This window comes from Equus asinus, chromosome 8, assembly GCF_041296235.1.
Source record: "Equus asinus isolate D_3611 breed Donkey chromosome 8, EquAss-T2T_v2, whole genome shotgun sequence".
Taxonomy (NCBI): Eukaryota; Metazoa; Chordata; class Mammalia; order Perissodactyla; family Equidae; genus Equus; species Equus asinus.
The window spans coordinates 79997921-80018966 of record NC_091797.1 but is presented as its reverse complement, the minus strand read 5'-3'; the positions used below and the strand labels follow the sequence as shown (position 1 = coordinate 80018966).

Sequence of the window (21046 nt, the reverse complement as noted above, 5' to 3'; positions counted from 1 at the left end):
GCCAGCGGCCAGGAGGGCAGGGGCTGGTGAGGAGGCCGAGGGTGGCAAGGAGAGATGGGGCACAGAATCCCTAGGGCTAGCGAAGGACAGTGCCACCAAGCAAGACGGAGGGGCCTGCGTGGTCGTCATCGAGCGGCTTCAGGCTCAGCTTTCTCACGTGGCACTGCCCCTAACAGCCGGGTGGGAGGCCAGTAGGCTAATGGGGTTGCCTGCCCCCAATCGGATGTAACGTGGGATAGAAGGTGGCCACTGGGCCCAGGCCCTGACAGCAGATATATTGACCGCACAGTCACTTGCAGCTCTGTCCCTGGGAACGTAACCCACTAATTGAATAGATGTGCCCACGGCTCCCACACCCTCGCCAGAGATCAGGTGTCACCAGGGCGCAACCTTGCCTCCAGGTTTTCAAGGCCGGCAGGCAGGAGGAGGGCAGAGGGAGCATCTGCGATGAGGTCTCAGCTGATGCGCTGTTTTGTTTCCTGTCCCCTGTCCCCAGAGAGCCTTCAACGCCCTGTGTCACAGCACCCACTTGTACGGCCGGAGGCTGGTCCTGGAGTGGGCCGACTCCGAGGTGACCCTGCAGGCCCTGCGGCGGAAGACGGCCGAGCACTTCCACGGTAAGAGCCCCGGGCTTCCAGAGAGCTGCCCTCCGCTGGGTGGGCCGTGGGGGCTTGGGCCCTGTCCCCTCCCAGCCTGTGCTGGGTGCCCCCGTCCGCCCCTCCACTCCCTGCCCTGTTTCCCTACTCCGTGCCGGGAGGCTGACCCGTGTGGACAGTGTCGGTGGCCTCAGTGCCTTTTGGCTTCTAGTCAGGACAGGTCATTGGGAGCCTTGCCGGGAATCGGGGAGAGGAGGGGAGTGGGGTCAGGGTGTTTCTCCCCCACCTCCCTCCCTGGTGTCCCTCCCAGCATGGAGACCGTGTCGTTGTGCTCATCCGTGTCACGAGTCAGTTCCTCCCTGGGCCCCCGTACCTGGCACAGTGTCTGGCGCAGGCCGGGCCCTCAGTCCAAGGCTGGGGAATAGACGAGCCCAGGTGAATGAGGAATGGGAGAAAGCAGGGTCAGTGTGCTGTTGCAAGCTCACGACTCAATAAGTCCCCAGATCCTGATGGGCAGAAGGAGAGCCCATCCTATCGACAGCCATTGACAGGCCCAAATGCACCTGTCGGCAAATGTTTGTGTAAGGGACTTTCCTGGTCCCCCCGCAGCCCCAGGCCAGTGGCAGACGCCGGCTCGGCAGTTCTGCCTGCGTGGGAGAGCAGCCCCTTCAATAAATTGAGTTCCAGCGACAGCAGTGTCGCCTCAGCCCAGCGAAGCTGTGGGAGTGCCTGTCTCCACTCAGCTGCAGGCCGAGCCCAGCCGGCGGCAGGTAGAATAATAATGGTAATAAAGACAGTGGTTTGTTTGCGTTCGTCTTCCCGTTGATCCCCCCTCCGCAGCCCTGTGAGGTGGGCACGGTTAGCCCACTTTACAGGTGGGAGAACTGAGACCCACCAGGCACTGAGGTGACTCGTGACACCTCTGTTGATTCAGGACTTCCCGTGTGCCAGGGGCCGGCCTGAGGAGGGCACGCGCATTGTCTCGTTGCTCCTCTCAGCAGCCCTAGCAGCTGTGGGCGCTGCTGTCCCCATCTTGCCTGGAGAGGTTAAGCGATGTGTGCGCCCAGAGTCACTCAGCTAGCAAGGGGCGGAGCTGAGCTTGAACTCCAGACCGACTGCAGCCCCTGCCCCCGTGCGCTGTGTTAGACGGCAGACGCCGTCATCAAAGGGTCCGGCTCCGTGAGATCTGAGGCGTGTGTGTGAGTGTGCCCTGCAGGGAGGGCCTCCTTCATCCTGACCCCCCCAGACCCTGAGCCTAGAATCTGCGGCCTCCCTTCCAGCAGTGGAGGGACTGAATGGTAAATCGTAATGAGAAACAACGCACAGCCCTTTAGTGTTGACACAGCATGTCCTCATAGAAGGCCTGTGGTGTGCGTGTTCCGTTGTCCCTGTTCACAGGTGAGGAAACTGAGGCGCAGAGTTGGGGGCTGGACGAGTCGGCACAGAGTGGTCGCTGGGGAAATGTGAGTCCCTCTCTCCCGCCCGCCCCACTGTCTAGTTGATCCCTTTGGGAGACGGGAGGCGCTCATGGCAGCCCTGAATGTTTGGAACAGGGCTCTGGCCTCCTGCCCTCCTGGCCGGACACTTTGCCCTGCTCTGCTCCTTCCCTGTGGCGAAAAGTGCCCAGCTCATTTGTGTTGAAATCCGCGCTGTTCGGAGCTTCCAGGCCCTGGCAGACTCGAGGGCAGGTGGGATCCATGCCCAGTCGCTCCCCCAGCCCTGGTCTCCGCCAGGCAGGCACTCAGATCTCAGGAGGAGGCCCCGAGCCCATTTGCCTGAGCACCAAGGCCACGACAAAGGGCTCCCTGTGGACGGTGGGCCTCGGAATGAAAGGCCGGCATCCCTGCCATTTGGCAGGGCCCTGCAAGAAGCTTGCTGGTGACGCGGTGGCCTCCGAGCTGCCCTCGGGGACAGTGACCCCAGCCAAAGACCTCATTGTGACCGTGTGATCAGTGAGAGCCACCCGAGTTTGCCCCTGCCCTGAGGCTTGCTTCTCCAGCAGACCAGCCACTAACCTGGGGCGACCGTGAGGACAGGATGCTGGTGGGCCGAGAGCATCCCAGCGCCCATGACCAGGCTCTCTGTCCTCCAGGGGGTCCCTGACGAGCCTAGGTCAAGGTAGACAGCTCGATGTGCAGTGCAGGCGAGATGATACTAATCATTGTTATTATTACTGTAACAACCTTCATCTGTTAAGCCTTACTCCGTGCCAGGTCCTATCAGTGGGCTTTTACAGGTACTAATCCTGCGGAATCCTAGGAGGTAAATACTGTCCTCGTCCTCTGTTTCACAGATGAGGAGACTGAGGCACAGAGCGGGCAGATAACTTGCCCAAGGGCACCCAGCCATGAGGGGCCGAGTCAGGAGTCAGACCTGCCTCTCAGCCGCCTGCTGCACCACACATTCTTATGGCAGGTGTGCGCCACTGTATGTGTCCCCGTGCCCGTTCTGTGACCTCGGGCAAGTCGCTCGGCCCCAGCCTTGTCGTCTGCACAATGCCCTGGGGTGCCCACCTCGGGAGGGGACGCAGGGCTCCTGGCGATGGTGCGTGTGGCGCTCCTGGCGCGTCGTGAGCATGCGGCCGTGAGGCCTTCTCCCTCCCCGTCAGGCTCTGTTCTCCTTCCTTCTCTGGGCCGCCGAGAACGCTGCCCACCTTCTGCGCCTTCCGGTCAAGGCCGGCGAAGGGGGATGCCCTCTGGGCAGAGGGCTGAGACTTAAGGGAGAGCCCCGGTTTTTACACACCTGGGCAGTAACAAACGTGCATGTGTGTATGAGAGAGAGAATGGATGTGCCCCAACACAGGCAGTGCTCAGGACAATGTGTCTGCCTCCGACTTGAGATGCCATCTGGTCGCCCATGTCTCGAGGGCGTCCCCATGCCTCGCACGTGGTGGGCGCTTATCAGTGCACTAGGCGATGCGGAGGAGGAGGGGGAGGGGGAGGACTCCTACAGGTAAGACGGCATTCAGACCATGTTGCCTTCTGCCACAGTTGTGGAAGCTCGAGTCTGGTGCTCACTGCTTGTCCAGCTCCCAGAAGAAGCCTGTTTTGGCCCTTCACCCTCCCTGCCCCCAGTGGGAGCCTTCATTCCGTCCTCTGTCCCTGGATGATGGCAGGGCGTTATGTTTCCTCTTACCTGTTGATGCTTACAAAACACCCGTCCCATCCCATTGAACAGCACAGAGCCGGTCTCTGAAAGTCATTTGAGAAGTTGCGCTGAGGACACAGACCTTGACCCCAGGCAGAGGGGGCTTTCTACAGGGACCAGCAGGCCGGCTGCCTCCCGCACAGCTCCCCGCAGGCCCGTCTTCCTGCCTCCCCTCCCGGCCCAAAATCAGCTTTCTGTCTCTATCTCGGCAAGGAGGAGGAGGAAGGGGAACAGGAGGGGGAGGGGGGAGGCAGGGGAGCAGGGGGAGGATGAGGAGCAGGGGGAGGACGGAGAGTGCTATTCTGTGGGAGGGTGGAGCGTACGATGCGGGGCAAAGGAGGAGTGGTGGTCGCTGGCTGTGTCCCTTTCTTCCCGAGCGTGTTACAAACCAGCAGGGTCGCAGCATCGAGAAGCTTTCAGGGCCTGGCAGGCCTCGGGGCCCGCGAGAGAACATAATGGGACGGAAGCAGCCCGCCCGCGCCAGCCTCCGTTTCCGAGTACACGCCGTGGGGGAGGCCGGGCAAACAGGCTTTTCTGTGGCCCGGGGGCGCGGCTCGCTGCCGGCGTTGTCTTACTCCAGCTGGGAGCACTGATGGGCTGTGGTTAGCCGTGGCACCTTTCACCTCCCGAGCTGGGAGCGCGGACATGACCAGCATGGCAAGCGACTGGCAGCGGCGCTGTCCCCCGCCCAAGCCAGGCCCGCCGGCAGAGAGAGGGGCTCGCCAGGCACAGACGAGCACCTGTTCCACGCCACTGGCCTCAGGCACGCAGCTGGAGCCCTTATCCTCCAGATCTCAGCCCAAGTGTCAGAGGTCAGCTTTCCCCAACACGGCTGGTCCCCAGTTCCCTCATCTGTGACCCCCACACCCCGTCTTCCTGCCACTCTGTGTCCCGGTGGGCGATTGTCGACTCTCTCTTCTTCCCGCCAGGCTTTACCCTCCAGGGGACACGCCCTCTGCGTGTCCCCTGCCTAGGCCCTGCGTCTAGTGCAGGGTGGGTGCGTGCTAACTGGGGGGTGAGTACTCAGACGTCAGTGAGACCTTAGCCATCGGCAGGGCCGGTTCTAACTGAGCACCTAGCATGTGCTGGGCACTGTGCAAGGGTCAGAGCTCAGTCCAGCCTCACTGTCACCCACAGGGAGGGAAACCGGCTCCAGGCCCCACGGCTAGTTAGGCAGGCAGCCAGCCCCGGGCCCTGTTTGGTCTTAAGCCGGATATTCCTAACCCTGAGCCAGAACACCACCGGTCTGGAAAGAGGCAATCATGTCACTTCTTACTAAAGATTGAGTCAGATGAAAGAGAAAGAAAGACAGGAGAGAGCTTTGTCGAGGACCTACTGTGTGCAGGGAGCAATGCCAATGCCAAGTGGTTTCATTTGAGCCTCCCAACTCCCTGGAGAGAGGTGCTATTCCCATTTTTCTGAGGTACAAACTGAGACCCAGAGAAGTCTAGTGACTTGCCTGAGGGTACACAGCTCTGCACACTGCAGAACAGACAACCCCATTCCACCACTCCCTATAGCCCCAGCAGTTCCTAAATCCCAGATGGTCCCCCTTATCGGACCTGGGCTCCAAATCCAGGTAGGGCAGTGGTTGCAAACAACGGCCCACAGGCAGATCCAGCCCACAGCCCATTTTTGTAAATGAAGTTTTCTGGGCACACAGCTATGCCTGTTCATTCACGCGTGTCTGTGGCCGCGTTCTCACACTGCCAGGCCAGAGCTGAGTCGCTGCAACAGAGACCCTATGGCCCGCGAAGCCTAAAATATTCACTGTCTCACCATTTATAGAAGAAGCTTGCAGCTGCCAGGCCAAAAATGGCTACCCTCATTTTATCCCAAAGCCTCTCACCATGACCCGCTTTTTTCAGAGAGCCTACAATTCCAGAGGCGTCGGAACCCCCTCCACCCCTCTGCCCAGAGTCCTCTGCTCAGGGACTCCAACTTTCCCTTTAAAGGGCCCCATTTTCCCTTCTCACTTGGCTCCACTTTCATTGGTTCCTTCGCTCAGTTCTTCAGTGGTAGCTGGTCATCCGGCCCTTACTCAGCACAGAGCACAACAGTGAACAAGAGAGAGGGTCCCTGCCCGCATGGAGCTTATGTTGAGGGAGAGACAGAGGACAACAAAGAGAAAGTTAGTAACATCACAGTTCTGATGTTGGCAAGCCCTGTGGAGGAAATGAGAAGAGAAAGGAGAATAAAACATACTCCTCAGGCAGGGAGAAGGGGGAGAGGTTTCCATCTGGGGGCTGGAAAAAGTCTTTCTGAAGAGTCAGCGTTTCTGTGTGATGCAATGGTGCCAGCCAGCCAGAGAGATCTGGGGGAAAACATTCCAGGCAGAGGGAACTGCAGATGCAAAGGCCCTGGGGCAGAAGCATGTTCCAGCAGGTCCTTGTGCCTAGAGAAATGGTCCAGACTGGAGAATGGTGGGAAGCAGAGCTGGAGAGGCCAGCAGAGCTCCCTGTGGGGCCTTGTGGGGCGTGGCAGGGAGCGTGGCTTTTATTCAGGTACACTGGGAAGTCCCTCCAAGATTTAAAGAGGGGAGTACCCTGGCCTCATTTACACTGCCAGACCTTATCCTTGCTGCTATCTGGGGCATGTGTTGTAGAGAGGCAGGAATGGAGGTAGGAGTCCCCTTGTAGTTGTCCCAGCAAGCAAGCGCAGTGGCCTGGGCGGGGACAGAGACCAGGGGCAGAGAGAAGCAAGTGGGTTGAGTGTAGTGGTAAAGGTGGAGCCCCCCGGACTTGATTCTCAAGACAGGAGGAGTTAGGGCGGGTGCCGAGACTTTTGCTGGAGTCGCTCCGAGAACGGTGGTGCCCATGACGGGCGAGGCCCGGGAAGCCGGGGAGAGTGGGTGGGGGGTGTTGTGGGCAAGTTCGGTGTGAGACTCTCTCAGGCCTCCCGCGGGGTGTCACACGGATAGATGTATGAGTTCAGAGCTCGGGGGCGACGTCTGGGCTGAGATATAAATTTGGAAGTCCTCAGCACACGGATGAGATTTAAAGCCTGCCGCAGCTCACCCCGCCCCCACCCCGCAACTGAATCATTCAGAGGATGGCACGTTTGCAACAGATCAGGACCAGGAGAGCCCGTTACCCCCACAGCAGCCCTGGCAAGTGTGCCTCCTTGATCCTGGCCATGAAAACATGATCATCGGCCTTTAAAAACCACCGTCAGGAAAGTTCAGGCAAGTATGTAAAGTTAGAGAATTTATTATTTCAAATATCCCTCTGCTGTGCATCTCCCCAGCCATCTGGAGACAGAAGTTTCCCGTAAGCTCCCCGCCTCATTTTTATTCCTCAATTTGGGTGCCTCTCATTCCTTCCTTCTGACATCACTGTGGCAGCCCTTCCTCGGGAGGTGTCGAAGGCCCAGCAGGAGGCAGGTGAGGGCGGACTGTCCCAGATCGGGGAAGGGCCCCTGCAGGGTCCAGGGGCATGAGAATGGCTCACCCCTGCCCTCTTGGAAGGGGGTTGCCTTCCCTGCCCAGGGTGCTGTGTTCGGTTCTTTACCTGCTCCCAGCCGCGTGGGTGGTGCCACCAGGAGAGAGGTTGAAATTGGCCTGGGAGACCCACTCTTCCTTGCACGCCCCCAGCCATCCCCGCTGGCAGAGGCAGAATTGAGAGAATAAAAATCAAGAAGCTGGAGTGTTTTGGTCAAGGCGGCTCCTAGGTGGCAGCTGCTTGCAGGGGTGCAAATGGCTGGCCGTGGGGAGGGAGCCACATTCACAAAGCCAAAGTTTCTCCCTGCAGAGGGGCCGGCGAGGCTGGAGGGTCCGGGAGTGAGCTGGAGCAGGTGTCCTCCGGGTCACCCCCTCCTCCTCTTCATTCTTTCCGCCCCCCACGCCCCGACCCTCTTGGAGTGGCGTTTTGGAAATATTTCCAGGCGCTTCAGCAATATCCTGCACACTGTCTTCCCTGTCCCCCGGGAAGGGCTGTCCGTGCAGGGAAGGTACTTGCTCCCAATCCCGCTAAATTGTTATTGACTTGTGTTCTCTGCGTTCTGCAAACATTTCACTCAGCCGTCGCCAGCGAGGCCAGGAATCCTGCTAGGGCTAACGGGGAAACCAGCTGTGCCGGGCCATTTTTCCTGCTCTTCCTCATCGATCACGGAATTAAACTGACAGAAGGAGAATTTCAGAGCGACTTGGGAGGGGAAGGGGCTGGGCCCGGATTGGACGAGGGTTTGGGGACCTGGGGACCAGAGTGTTAGAAATCGGGGCAGGAGGAGGTGGACTGGCCTCCAGGGCTGTGGCTGGCGGCAGGGGCGGCCGGTTTTGTTTCTGAGCGGCAGGCTGGCCCAGGCCCGAAAAACCCGAGGAAAGCACACAGATGTGGAGGGTTTCGTTGCTTCTCCACAACCACAAGTAGAACCCGTGGGGTTGGGTAGAGAGACGATAAATCAGAGGCCGTGCAGGTGAGCCGTCAGCTGAGGCCAGCCACACATCTTTACTTTGCCTATAAGATGTGAAAAAAGTTTTGTTTTTTTAATTCATCGCCACTATTTTGCTACCAGAAAATGTGACCTGAAAATTGAGATTCTGTTCTCTCTTGAGAAATCTGGATCTCTCTTGAGAAATCAGGTCTGACCACCCTGAGGGTCCTACACTCCCAGAGGGCAGCTGGAGCTGAATCACATAGCTTGCCATTTGCCGCAGTCCACAGTCCTCCCTATAGTCACCCACCCAGACCATTTGACTCCTTCACAGTCCTGCCTGGCCCTTCCAGGCCTTTGCACTTATGGATCCTGGGGCAGCCTCATTCCCCGTGGGCCCCTTGAGGCGGTGCTACTGATCCTGCTTTCTGGCATCTACTCCCAACCCAGGGCCTGTGCCGAGAGGAAGGGGGCAGGCAGCTAATGTCAGCGGAGCCCCTAGAAGTTGAAAGATACCTCCAGGCCCGGGGGGCAGGGAGGTGGGGGACGCCTTCTACCGTTTCCCACCTCGTTTTTCTTCTGTCCTCTGCAGCGAGTCACCTTCACCCGGACACCGGCTCCCGCCCCCCCCCCCCCCGCCGCCAGCTCCCAGCCTGCAGAGGCTGCTCCAGCACCTGTAACTAATGCAAACACGTGCAGGGGCGAGCCCGAAAGCCCAGGCTCAGCCCTGCCGTGGGCTGAAGCCACCACAGTCCAGGCCAGGGCACCTTCACCGACCCCTGTGGACGGGGAGCCGCCAGTCCAGCTGCCTGAAACCAGTGTGTGCCCAAGATGCCCAGAGGACCGAGCGAGGCCGACCCTGGCTGCACTGTGGTCCCCTGCTTCCCAGGGAGCCAGAGCCCTTAGCGCCCAGAGTAACAACGGCAGTAGTCACAGCAGTCTCAGAAGCCATTGCCCACCCAGGCCATTCACACTGAACCTCTGGGGGAGGGTCCAGGCATCAGTGGTTTTCTAGATGGTTCTATCGTGCAGCTGGTTGAGAAACACTGGCCTCTTGAGAGAACGTCTCCTGCAGCAGGGTGGGTGCTGTTCCACGCATTTCCTGTGGAGGAGCTCCCCCTGAGGAGGGCGCGGCCTGCGTCTCCCACCACAGGGCGGGCAGCTGAGCCACAGGACCATAGGCGTTGTGGGTGTGACAGGAAGGCCCTGGAGCCAGCCCCGTCCCAGCTCAAGGCCCTGTTTGGGGAATCCGTGGGCACGTGAGCTCCCCAAGGCCTAGAGTAAGTGCTTCTGCATCTGAAAAATGGGACAAGGATACTGCCCTGCTCCTGGGGCTCTGGACGCCACTCTCAGAAGGCACCTGGGAGCCGCCCTGCTCCTGTCCTGAAGAGCTGGGCTCAAGGCCCGGGTTGCAAGGGCTCCCTGCCTGCCGTTGGCTCGTCCTCCTCAGCCCTCAGCGCTGACTCAGCCTGCTGGGTGGCCGGTTGGTAGGGCCCTGCCTGCCCTCTGCATGTCCTCGTAGGAACCTCATTGTCCCTTTTCACATTGACTCGACACCTCTGCTTGCCTGGCACTGGGCCGAGGGCTTCCACACCTTATCTCGTCGGCACCTCTGCGGTGGGTGCTCCTACCGAGCCCTCTCTACAGAGAGTAAGTCCAGTCATCCCGAGGCCGGGCACCAGTGAGTGGCAGAGCCCAGACCTGGCCCTGGGGCCCCAGCATGGCCTCTGGCTGGTGGTCCAGTGTGTCCTTTGGGGTCTTCTTCACAGCTGTGTCCCTCGCACCAGGCCTGGCACAAAGCACACACTCAGTGAATACTGGCTAGGATGACTGAAGGCAGGAACCCACAGGCCTGAGGTCTGGAGGGCAGGCCCGTCCCCATTTCGCAGACAGGAACACTGTGGTACGGAGTTAAGCTCTCCTTTAAGTGCCTGCAGCAGAGGGGCGGGGCTGGGGCCCAGTCTCCTGCCTGCAGGCTCTGAGCAGGGGCTCTCAGTCACAGCTGGTTCTTAGCAGGACCAGCCTTGGAAAGGCACTTCCTTAGAACAGCCTCCTTGTACCGATAAAGAGCCACTAACTTGGTCTTGTGAGCCGGGCCGGTCCTCTCCCTGACGAGTGCCCTTTATTGTGCGAGCATCTAGTGTGCACCTGCTCTAAACCAAGCCCCGGGGTGCAGACCCATCTGGGTGTCTGCAGGTTCTGCCCTTGGGGGCTGCAAGATATGGAGCCAGGAGGCAGGGGGACCCGGGCGCCGGCAGCTGAGGGGGTCTGGGGCAGGCAGCCTCACCCACCAGGCCAGCCCACTGCCCACACGCTGTGTCTCAGGCGCCCTAATTCCCACAGGGTGGGACTCGCAGACTGCTTGTGCCCCCAACAGCCCAGGACAGCAGGCCGCTGAGTCTGAAGGCTGTGGGTGCCTTGTTCCAGCCTGGAGTCCCGCCCTCCCCACTCCACCCTCCTTCCTCCCCTGGAGGGACAGACAGGAGAGAGAGCTGCATCTGCCCCCTCACCCCGTCACCGGCCTGTTGGAGTCGGCTCAGGCACGGGTTTAGCAGAGCAAAGCCTGCTGCGGGGGCCTGCGCTCCACAGTCGGCCAAGGCCTCGCCTGGCCTTTGTCTCCCAGGATAGCAAACCCAGGGCCTCCAGGAACAGGCCGAAAACACACCACGTGAGTGAGCCTCCCGTCTCCAGGGCCCAGTAGCACGCAGCCCATCGGCTCCCTTTAGGTGGGGACCTGGGCCCAGGGTGGCCGATCAGCCAGTTTCAATAGGAGCTAGAAATGGAGATCCTTGTGTAGCATCTCCGTGTGTTTACATATTGGTTACTCGTTTTTTAGTTCAGTGATGTTGGCAAATCCACATGCTCTTCGGTGGGCCTGTGGTGTGTGGCTCTGCTTCGTCCCGTTTGGTCACCTGTAGACCCTGGGGACTTGGTCTGGATCCCCTGGGAGCAGACCCTGAGACTTGGATTCTGGCACCAAGCACACCACCTAAGAGGTGAGCCTAGGAACGCACGTGGGAGGGGGAGGCGGGGCGCCAGTCCAGGGGCCTCGATGAGCACCCACAGCTCAGAACTGTCCCCCGTTAGTCGACGGAGCTGGGACATGTGTCCACCCGCTCCCCGTTGACCCACCTCACTGGTGGAGGATTTCTCCAGGGGCTTAAATCCCAGACACGTCCCGCCAGCCCTGTGCCAGGGCCACACGGCCCTCGAGGCGGGATGCCATTATCATGTCCCAGAGCTGCGTGCCCGTGCTGTGGGTGACCTCCAGGGTGGGGTGCCCAGAGCAGCTGCTGCATTTGTCTGGGGCTGGTTTTGCCACCCCCATTTTATAGAGGAGGGAGGTGACCTGCCCACAGGCTCTGTGACGGCTCCCACTGATGACAGCGAGAAGGCCAACCTTTGTGGAGTGCTTGCTGTGTGCAGGGCCCTGTGGTCCAGGCCTGACGCCTGTGTGCTCTTCCCAGGCTCATAAGCACCAAGGAGCGGGTGCTGTTCAGTAACTGCAGAGGCTGAGCACAGAGAGCCTAGGCTCCTTGCCCCGGGCTGCCCAGCCGGAGCCGCAGCCTGGCGCTCGGAACCGGCCTCACTGGGGTCACGCCTGCCTCCTCTCGGGGTTCTGGGTTCTGCCTCTGGAACCAAGCCCTGCGAAGCGCTTGCTCTCGTCCCCCCCGACAGCCCCCGCCCGCCCGCGCCTTTCTCTCTGCCCGCCTGTGCCTTCCACGCAGGGCGACGGCGCCAGCCAGGGCCGGGAAAGAGGCGCGGGCTGGCATTCTGTCAAGGAATTAATTGAAAAATAAAATCATTAGATGGGAACTCCAGAAATGCAGAATGGTGGTTGGAGGGGGAGGGGGCAGGACTAGGGGGTTGCTGGGGGCCGGCTGAGCTTTTTGTCAAGTTAATTTCCCGGGTATTGATGTTTGGTGACACTCACTCGTTGTTTATCTTCGGGTGCAGCTGTAAGACTGAAAGAAAATGCACAGCTTGTTTCGTTTATTTATTTTACACCTTCCTCTGGTTCCGCATTATGTTTGTTTGGTGAAAACCCACTGAGGCTTTTGATGTTGGGGAAGCGGGGTTTCAGCAGCTGTTCCTGCGAGCTGGGTGCTCTGCGCAGGCAGGGCCCGCAGGGAGTGCCGGGTGCTGTTGGATGGAAACTCGGGGCCCAACGTGACCTCTGGGGGAGCATTTGGGGACCCGACCTGGGCCAGACGCACCAGCCCCCCGAGAACAGCATTGGCTCAGGGCACCAAGCCCTCAGGAAGGCCCGGCTCCACGCACGAAGTCGCTAATCCTCACAGCCGCCCCACGAGATGGTCCTGTTTTCATCCCCAGTGTTCAGACGAGGCCCAGAGAGCTGAAGTGACTTGCCCAAGATCACGGAGCCCTTAAGTGGCAGAGCAGGGACCTCTGATTGTCTGACTTGCAAGGCTGTGGAGTTGGCCGGTCGCTAACCTGCCTTCCATGCCTCCCACCCCACAGCGGTCGGTGGATCCCCCTGGGCCTCCATTTCCCAACCTGGGGGGCGAGGGATCGTGCCTCCTTTGGCCTGGACGAGCCAGTTCATTTCCTTCACTTACCTAACGACTCGTTGCACGTTGCCGACTGTCTGTCCACCTTCCTCTAACAGCCCCGCCCTGTTGGTGCTCACTGGCCAGCGGCAAAGAGATGGGTGTTAAACCAGCCTCTCTGATGTGAGAGATGGTGACAGAGGTGTTGCCCTCAGCCCCCTCGATAGAGCCTCACCCAGGAGCTGGGCGTTGCTCTTTTCACTCCTTCCATCCCCACCACAACCACGATGTGGGTATTCATAGTGTCCCCATTGTGCAGCTCAGGAAACTGAGGCACAGTGGGGCTAAGTCTGCTGCCTCGGCCACACGGCCAGTCAGCGCCCGCGTGCCAGAGCGGGGAGACCATCAGTACTGAGGAGAAGCAGGGGTGCTCCGAGAGCCTCCCACAGAAAGGGGAACCCCTCGCCTGCTCCAGACGGTCTGGGAGGGCTTCCTCTACTCTGGGGCCTGGGGTTACAGAGGGAGGGGTGGAGGAGCAGGCTGGTCGCCCTTCTTATACATGCGGGGTCGCATCTCAGAGGGGCGCCTGCCCTGCCCCGTGTCACACAGCTTGGGAGCCAGAGCCTAGCATGTCCCATCCTAACGTCAAGCGTGTGACCGCGTGCCCCGTTGTGGGCTCCTGTGTGGCCTCGACTGTGCCTCTGCCCCCGGCAGGGCCCCTCGGGAGCGCCACGTGGCCCCGCACAGAGCTTGTGTGGGTTGCAAATTGGACCCGCCAAGGTGGCTGAGGTGCACTGGAGGGCTGCCGCTGACTGTGGGGCCTTGGGGGTGTGCCCCCTGCGCCTCCACCTCCGCAGCTGGGCATTGGGGGACGCCGCCCGCCTCCTGAGGGGCTTGTGGGACTCAGATGGACGCTGCTTGTCACGTGGCCGTCCTGTGCGTGTTTCCTCTTCCAGCTGCATCCCCCTCCAGCTGGGCCTCAGTTTCCCCAGCCAGATGCCGTCTTGGGTGCCTCCCAGCTCTGACACTCTGTTTTATTGCTATTCCGAAAACAGCAGTTTCATTTTTTAAACGTTAGCGACCCTGATGCCCTAGGGCTCCTTCATTCATTCATTCAACAAATGATTCCAGGGCACCTACTATGCGCTGGGCCCTGGGACACGACAGCCAACCAGACAGACCCAGCCGCCGGCACACGGAGCTCGGGGTCTGCCAGGGCCCGGCCAGCGCAGTCTTGGGGACCCTCTGATGGCAGGCAGGCTCTCGAGGAGCTGGGCAGGCCCGAGTTACCCTGGGCTGCGCTTCCCTAGGAGACTCCGCGGGGGCAGGTGCCGGGGTGCCTGCTGGGCAGTGGGGCACGCTGCAGGGAAGTCCCGGTCACCACCTGCAGGCACTCCTTGCCGGTTGGTGCTGTAAAAGCTCCCACGCGCCTGGCACGGCGGCAGAGGGCAGGTCTCCCTTCCACCATGTGCCCTCGTCCTTCTGGAATGTTCCTGTGCTCGCACCACCTGCTGGAAACTGCGAATGTGAGAAGGGCGTGTGCGTGGGTGGAAGTTCACCCAGGCGTAGTTAGCGCCAGCCGATCCGAGGCGCAGAGGGCAGCAGTTCCGTCCCCTCAGTCCCTCCCGGGCTCCTGCAGGACCCCTGGGCTGCCTGCTCCAGAAGAGGGAGCAGAGGCTCCGCAAGTGAAGCGCCGACCCCAGGGCCCCCACTGAGGTGGGGAGGGCCGGGATTGGAGCCCAGCTCTGGGTGGCGTGGGGTCTTTTCATTCCCCACGGCTGCCTCTGCAGGGCCTCAGAGCATGAGCCTCCTGCGGGCGGGAGCCTGTAGCCCCCATGCTGCCGCACGGGTACCCGGCTCTCTAAGTGATTGTTGGGTGACCAGAGGGGAGGAGTCTTTGGAGCCCAGGTGGCTCAGGGGAAGGTGGGCCCTACAAGCGGAGAGAGAACAGGGCTGGCATTCCAGGCGAGCATGGAGAAGACCTGGTTCACCTGTCTTTAAAGCAGTGAGGCCCAGCTCCTGGGCAGAGACAAGCGGGGTTGGTGCCCGTGGGGCTGGGGCTGAGGTTGAGAGGCGCCTGCTGTCTCAGAGGGCAGTTGATGCCAGGGAGGCAGCTGGGGTCTGGCCGTGTTGACGTCACTTCCTCCAGGAAGCCGCCCTGATAGCCCCGGCATAGGTCCCAGTGCGGTGGATTCTGCGCTGAGCTGCAGTTGTCTGGTTGCTTCTGCATCTCCCCACGCTGGCCCAGGGCCCGCCTCGTTCACTGCCCTGCCCAGCCCGGAGCAGGTGCTCACATCTCTGTCGTATAAGTGCGGGTTGTTGCAGACTGCTCTCTGTGTCCTTCAGCAGCCTTGTCCCCCTGTCGTTTTTTCAGTCAGTCACTCAACAGATACTCGTTGAGTGTCTGCTGTGTGCCAGTCTCTGTCCCAGGCCCTGGGGATAGAGCAGTGAACAAAACAGACAAACTCCCACCCCCCGGAGCCAACGTCCTGGGAGGGAGTCAGACAATAAACTGCACAAGTAAACGTCCTCACAGAGGGGTCAGTGCTGCGGAGGGAAATGACCGGGAACGGGGCGTCACAGGGACTTGTGATTTTAAACAAGGAGATCAGGGAGAGCTCACCAAAAAGACGAGGCCCCCAAGTGGCTTCCTGGTGGAAGAGGATTTTAGACAGAGGGAACAGCAGGTGCAAAGGCCCTGAGGTGGGAGAGGTAGGTGCCAGGGACCAGGAAGTGGCTCGGGGTGGCTGGAGCAGAGTGAGTGAGGGGAGAGTGGTAACTGAAAGTTCAGAGACACGACGGGCTGCCTGTGTGGCCCTGGCAGCCACCCTCACAGCTTTAGCTCTTCCCCAGGTGAGATGGCGCCGATGGAGGGTCTAGACAAAGGAGCAACATGCTCCAATGTAAGTTTTAACAGGATTCCTCTGGCCACCATTCAGGACCAGATTCTGGGAGGGAGGGCAGAGGAGGCTGTGGCCATCCTCCAGGCCAGAGATGACAGCCGCTTGGGCAGAGGGGCCGCGGCAGAGGTGGGGAGAAGGGCTCGGAGTCCAGAACGGTTTCCGAGGTTGAGCCACGCAATGGAAGCCTGACACCTCCCCCTTGCCAGTCTCCCAGAGCCGTGCTCGGTCTGTGCGAGAGAAAATGCTGCGGAAGTGAACGCTGCCAGCTGCTGCCACCCCCACCCCTGACCACCCCCCAGACCCCAGGCCAACTGTGGCCCGGGAGAGCAGGGAGCCACCGTCCCAGGCGTGGGGAGCGGGGCGCCAATGACAGGCCCGCACGCCATGTTTTGCTGCCCTTCTGTTTCCCCGCTCCTGTTACCCACCACGAGTTCAGTTTCCAGAGGCCCCTGTGCATCTTCAGAGCTGGCCGTCATAAGGAACCAAGAGCCACGAGGAGAGGAGAGAAGGCCGGGGTCTAAGCCACCTCACCCCCAGCCCCTCCTGTCCCCTCTCCCCTTCTGTGGTTAACAATGACAGGTGCAGCTGCCAGGCCGGAGGCTCCCCAGGCAGGTGGGGGCAGCCTCCCACGCCTTCCTGGCCCTCCATCCCTAGACCACGCCATCCGCTCTTCCCTCGTCCAGCAGATACACATGCGCCCCCCCAGGCAGCGTGCTAAGGCAGGGACAAGGAACAGGCAGCGTCCCGAATGAAGAAATGCCCGCAGAGGGGCTGGGAGGGGAGGTGCTGTGTCAGACGGTGGCCAGGGGAGTCCTCTCCGAGGAGGGACCTGGGAGCTGGGGCTGGACTGAGGGGTCCGGGCCCTGTGGGTGCGGAGGCGTCTGGGTGGAGCGAGCTTCCCGAGCCTGGAGGGAGGGCCGCCCCAGGGATGCCGCATCTGTGTGGCGCAAAGCCAGGGAGCTCCGAGACCCCCGAGCGGTAGTACCTGTTCTCGAAGGATCCCTCGGGCTGCCTGTAGCCCTGGGCCCTGAGGGCGAGGCGGGAGGCGGGTGATAAGTGCTTGGGTCAGGCGGGTGGCCGTGGAGATGAGAAGGGGTCGGTGTCCCTGTCGGTTTTGGAGGCACGAGATGGAGAAATTGGCTCAAGGAGGCCAAGTCACTCGCCCAAGATCACCTGGAAGAGACTGGAATTCTTCATATCTGGCCCGGGCGCCGGGCTGGGCTCTGGGGAGAGCGGGTGAGAAAGACATGCCCACCACCCAGCGGGGAGATGGAGGCACAGGGTCACAGGGGTGGCTTGTTCCACCTGGAGGACTTCATAGAGGAGGTGTCATTTGAGCCGGGGAGGAGAGGGAATCAGGACGGCCTCTCTACAGCCGCATCTGTCCAGATCATGTGATACCTGTGAGCGAGGCTGACCACCAATGAGTGGTTGGACCAGCAGAGGGACTGACGGAGTGGGCCAGCCCTGAGCCCAACCTCCCCCCACCCCATTCCCTTCCTGGAGGGCCAAGGGGACCAGCACACCCTCTCCTGCCTCCCTTTGTCTCTCTGGCATTCTCTGGTCAGCACTGGAGACTTTAGTGAAAAGTGGGAAGACTGTGGGCTTTGGTGTGGCTTGAGTTCAAATCCTGGCTTCGCCCCTTCCTAGCTGAGGGATCGTAGGCTTACTGTCCGTGGCTCAGGTCCCTCACCTGTAAGAGGCAATAACAGTTCTTGCCTGTGGGGTAGTTGAGAGGATTGGAGGTGTAGCACATAGTAGATACTCAATCAGTAGTGTTTGGGGCCCAGGCTTGTATTTTGCTGAGCCCACCCTGCCCTTTCATACGACTGTGCTGTGCGCCTGCATCCCCTTACCCCTCTCCTCACAGAACTCCTCTGTATTCTTCAAAGCCCAAGTCAAATAGCCCCTCCTTTCTAAAGGCGCCTCTGATTGTTACTCCTTCCTTGCCTCCTGTGGGTTCCTTGAGCGTCTATTCACCCAGCATTTATTGAGCACCTACTGTATGCCAGCTGCCTACTATACCATTAAGTGTCTGTGACCTCCAAGAATAGAGGAACAGCTACTTGTTCCCTCAACCCCTGCCCTCACTTGACTCAGCCCCTCTGAAGGTTTTCGGCTCCCCTAGCCTGGCAGAGATTCCTTACCCTCTGAGCTGCTGGGAAGGGGCCTTCCTCCTTCCCTTTTGAAATGGAGTCCTGTCCCCTGAGACGATGGGAGGGGGCGGCCACAGAGCAGGAGGGTTTCTGGGCCGGGAGAGGCAGCCCCATGGTGAGTGAGGCTGCAGACTGACCGCAGTGTTTCTCTCCCCTCTTCCCCGCCTTCTCTCATTCCTCCTCCTCTGAGTCTCTCCTCCCTTTCTTCTCTTTTCTGGTTCCTTCTGTCTCTCCACTTCCATCCCTTCCTTTCTCTCCCTGCTCTGCTCGTCCCTCTCCCCCCCTCCCTCCCTCCCGCTCTCCCTCTCTCTGTCTCTCTCTTCTGCCTCCCCACCCTTTCTGCTCTTCTTTTCTCCTCTCTTGCCATCTGGGCTCCCACAGAGCCCCCGAAGAAAAAGCGGTCTGTGGTGTTGGACGAGATCCTGGAGCAGCTGGAAGACAGTGAAAACGACAGCGAGGAGCAGACCCTTCAGCTGTGAGCTGGCACCGAGAGGGTACGTGCTCCAGGGCCCCGGGGACCGGGACAGCCGCTCCGGCTCCTGCGCTGCCCGCCCACCCACCACGTGCCCAAGGTCAGAGGGGACGAGGGCCTCAGTCCTCTGCCCCGTGCCCACAGGCTGTGCCCAGCACTGGAGGGCCAGGGCAACGCACAGCCCCCACATTAGGGTGTCCCTCACAGCAGCTCGAGGACCTGGGAGCAGCAGAGACAGCACCCCGCCTCATGCCCAGGTCTGCTGCTCCCACAGATGTCCCCTCCCCTCTCGCCCAGCACCCTGAGACGCAGCCTGGCCCCGTCCTGTGGGAGGAAGGTCAGGCACACAGGGACTCAGGACTCGCTCCAGGGTGCGCAGCCACGTGGGAGCTAGCCCCCCGTCCCGGGTCCCGGGAGGGCTGTAGCACCAGGGGTGACGGCAGCTCCCTGGAGTGAGGCTGCTGGGCACGCAGCCCCGCTCCACCCGGCACAGCCTGGGCACCCCGGCCCAGTCTCCTCCTCACTAACTGGTCCCCCCCTCGTAGGGCTTTAGTGAGAAAGAAAATGCAGTAACCCATGAACAACACCAGGCTCGGTGCTAAGCGTGCAAGACAGGCTCCAGAAGCTTCCGTCCTTGTTCTCCCCTCCAGGACTGCTGAGCTGGAGCCCCTCCTGCGTCTGTCTGAGGCCTGCTCACAGCGGGGGACTTGGCCTCTGTTCTGCTGCATCCTCGCCTCTTGGGACCGTGCGCCCTGGTCTGCTCACCATGGCCTCCTGGGTCCCCTCTGGCCACAGGGCCACTCATGAAGCCGAGCTCCAAGCCCAGGCACCAGGCCACTTGGCCGAGCTCAGCTGTGTTGCTAATGCCGGACACCCTGTGAAATATATCGAGTCCCCGTCCTGGCAAACGATGTCCCAGGCTTGGGGCGCCCACAGGCGCACACCTCCTCCAGCCTGGAGACACGCCTCCCCAGGGGGGGCCTGTGGCCAGCGCACGCCAGGAGGCAGGGTGGTGGAGAGGAAAGAGCTGCGGCCCATCCGCCCTGGGTCTGAATCCTGGCCTAGCCTCCCCAGCCGTGTCCTCGGACCAGCGAGGTCCCCTCTGACCCTCAGCTTCTCTTTCTGTGAAATGGGGGTGAGGGTGCACCTACCTCAGAGACGGTGCTTGGACTCAGGCAGTCAATCCAAGTAAAGCCCAGAGAAAGCGCCCCTCAGCACTGTGGTTTCCTTCTAAACGCAGGGCGCCGGGCGGGCTCCAGCTGAGAGGAGCCTGTGACTTGGTGAGTGAGCCCTGGTCTGTGCCAGGTTGTTCTGGAAGGGGCTTCCAGTCTCCACCCAGTTTCCAGAGTTCCCTGGAACCCACACAAGGCTCCTCGGCGTTGGCAGCCCCCCTATTCCTGAGGGGCGGCATGACCTAATCCCTCCCACTCTCCTCTGAGAAGTAACGGAGGCGAAGACGCCAACCCCACGTGGCTCGCTCCCCAGCTTCTGTGGCGGGTTGACCCACAGCCTCGGGTGACTGCAGCGTCTGGTGGAGGCTGTCCGGTGGGGTTGATGTTAACCCTCACCGAGGCCAGACCCTCTGGTGACCAGGCTCCCAGTCGCTGTGGGTCTCGGGGTGACAGGGCTGGGTCCATCTGTTCCTCCCCACTGCTCCTCCTGTTTAGGGGCGCGTGGGTCCTCGTGCATGATCACACAGGTGGCGCTCAATTTCCACACCACCAGAGCCAGGGGGATGGTCTGTGCTCACCAAAAATAGGATCGTCAGACCTGTGGGCCTGACACGGAAGGAGGCATCATTGGCCCTGACTTCACTGACCAGATGATGGTCCTAGGGTGGCCTGGGATGGCCATCCCCAGGGCAGGATTCGCCACCTCCTGGTGCCAGCGTGCCGAGCTCAGGCCGTGCATTCAGACCAGTGTGGGTGCCGGGTACCAATCCGCCACTCGCAGCCTCACGAGCCTGGGCCAGGGACTTGACCTTCCGCATCCTCAGTCTCCTGTCTGTAAAGTGCGTCCGTCACGGTGTCCTGGGCCCAGAGAGCTTCTGGCACCTGCAGGTGTGGCTCTGCCTGACCCCAGAAACTCGGTTCTCCACCCTTGGTGCTTTCCTCCTTCCTCTGTCCACAAGGAAAGGCCGGGAAGCCACAGGCTGAGCCCAGAGGGGGCTCACCGACAGCAGGGGATGAGGGAGTGAGGTCCTGCTCATCAGGCTGACGGCCTGAGGGAGCAGCAGGAGGGGGCACCAGCCACTCGCCAGCCTGCAGACCCCGGGAGACCGTGTCCCCTTCCTCTTCCTGCCCCCACCTGGCCTCTGTGCCCCCACCGCAGGGGCTCACTGTCTAGACCCGTCAGCAAATAGGAGCAGTCGATTCAACTCCCCCAGAGGTCTCAGGGTGCCCATCACCCCGCCTTCACGCCAGACCTGGCTTTCTCGGGCAGCCACAGTAGACGCCACCCTCATCTCCTCCCGCCCCCTCCCCCAGGAGCACTGCCCGCTGCACGTGCAGCCTGAGCTGGGCCCGTGAACTGGATCCCGACAGTCAGAGTTGAAACCCTTCAGACCCTACACACACACACACACACACACACACACACACATACACTCACTCACACACACACTCACTCCTCACCCATGGGAAAGCCCTGCCTCAGCTGACCCCGCCACTCGCCCTCACGCTTGCTCTCTGGCCTCTCCCTCTACTTTCCCACCTCAGGGCCTTTGCACTCGCCCTTCCCTCCTGGGATGCTCTTCCCTACCGTTTTCCTGACTGCTTTCTTTTTTACTCCCCTTTGAGATCTTAGTTTAAATTCTCCTCCTCACTCAGAGACAGCCTCTGCCCTCTTTATGGAAAGCAGCCAGGCTCAGTTCCCCTTGCTCACCCAGCCC

At 60.9% G+C, this 21046-nt stretch overlaps 1 protein-coding gene across 2 annotated transcripts in view; it reads left to right on the top strand.

Moving 5' to 3' along the window:
* RBM19 (RNA binding motif protein 19) overlaps positions 1–19370 on the top strand; it is a 131455-nt gene extending 112085 nt beyond the window's left edge. Inside the window, exons 23-26 of one of the 2 annotated variants that reach the window (XM_014858617.3) lie at positions 497–617; positions 1995–2059; positions 18066–18178; positions 18807–19370. In XM_014858617.3, coding sequence (XP_014714103.3) covers positions 497–617; positions 1995–2059; positions 18066–18178; positions 18807–18963 — 456 coding nt within the window. In that variant the 3' untranslated portion in view covers positions 18964–19370. The remainder of the gene's footprint in view (positions 1–496; positions 618–1994; positions 2060–18065; positions 18179–18806) is intronic. The other variant, XM_070516126.1, reaches the window with a different exon arrangement.
* Positions 19371–21046: the final 1676 nt, after the last annotated feature.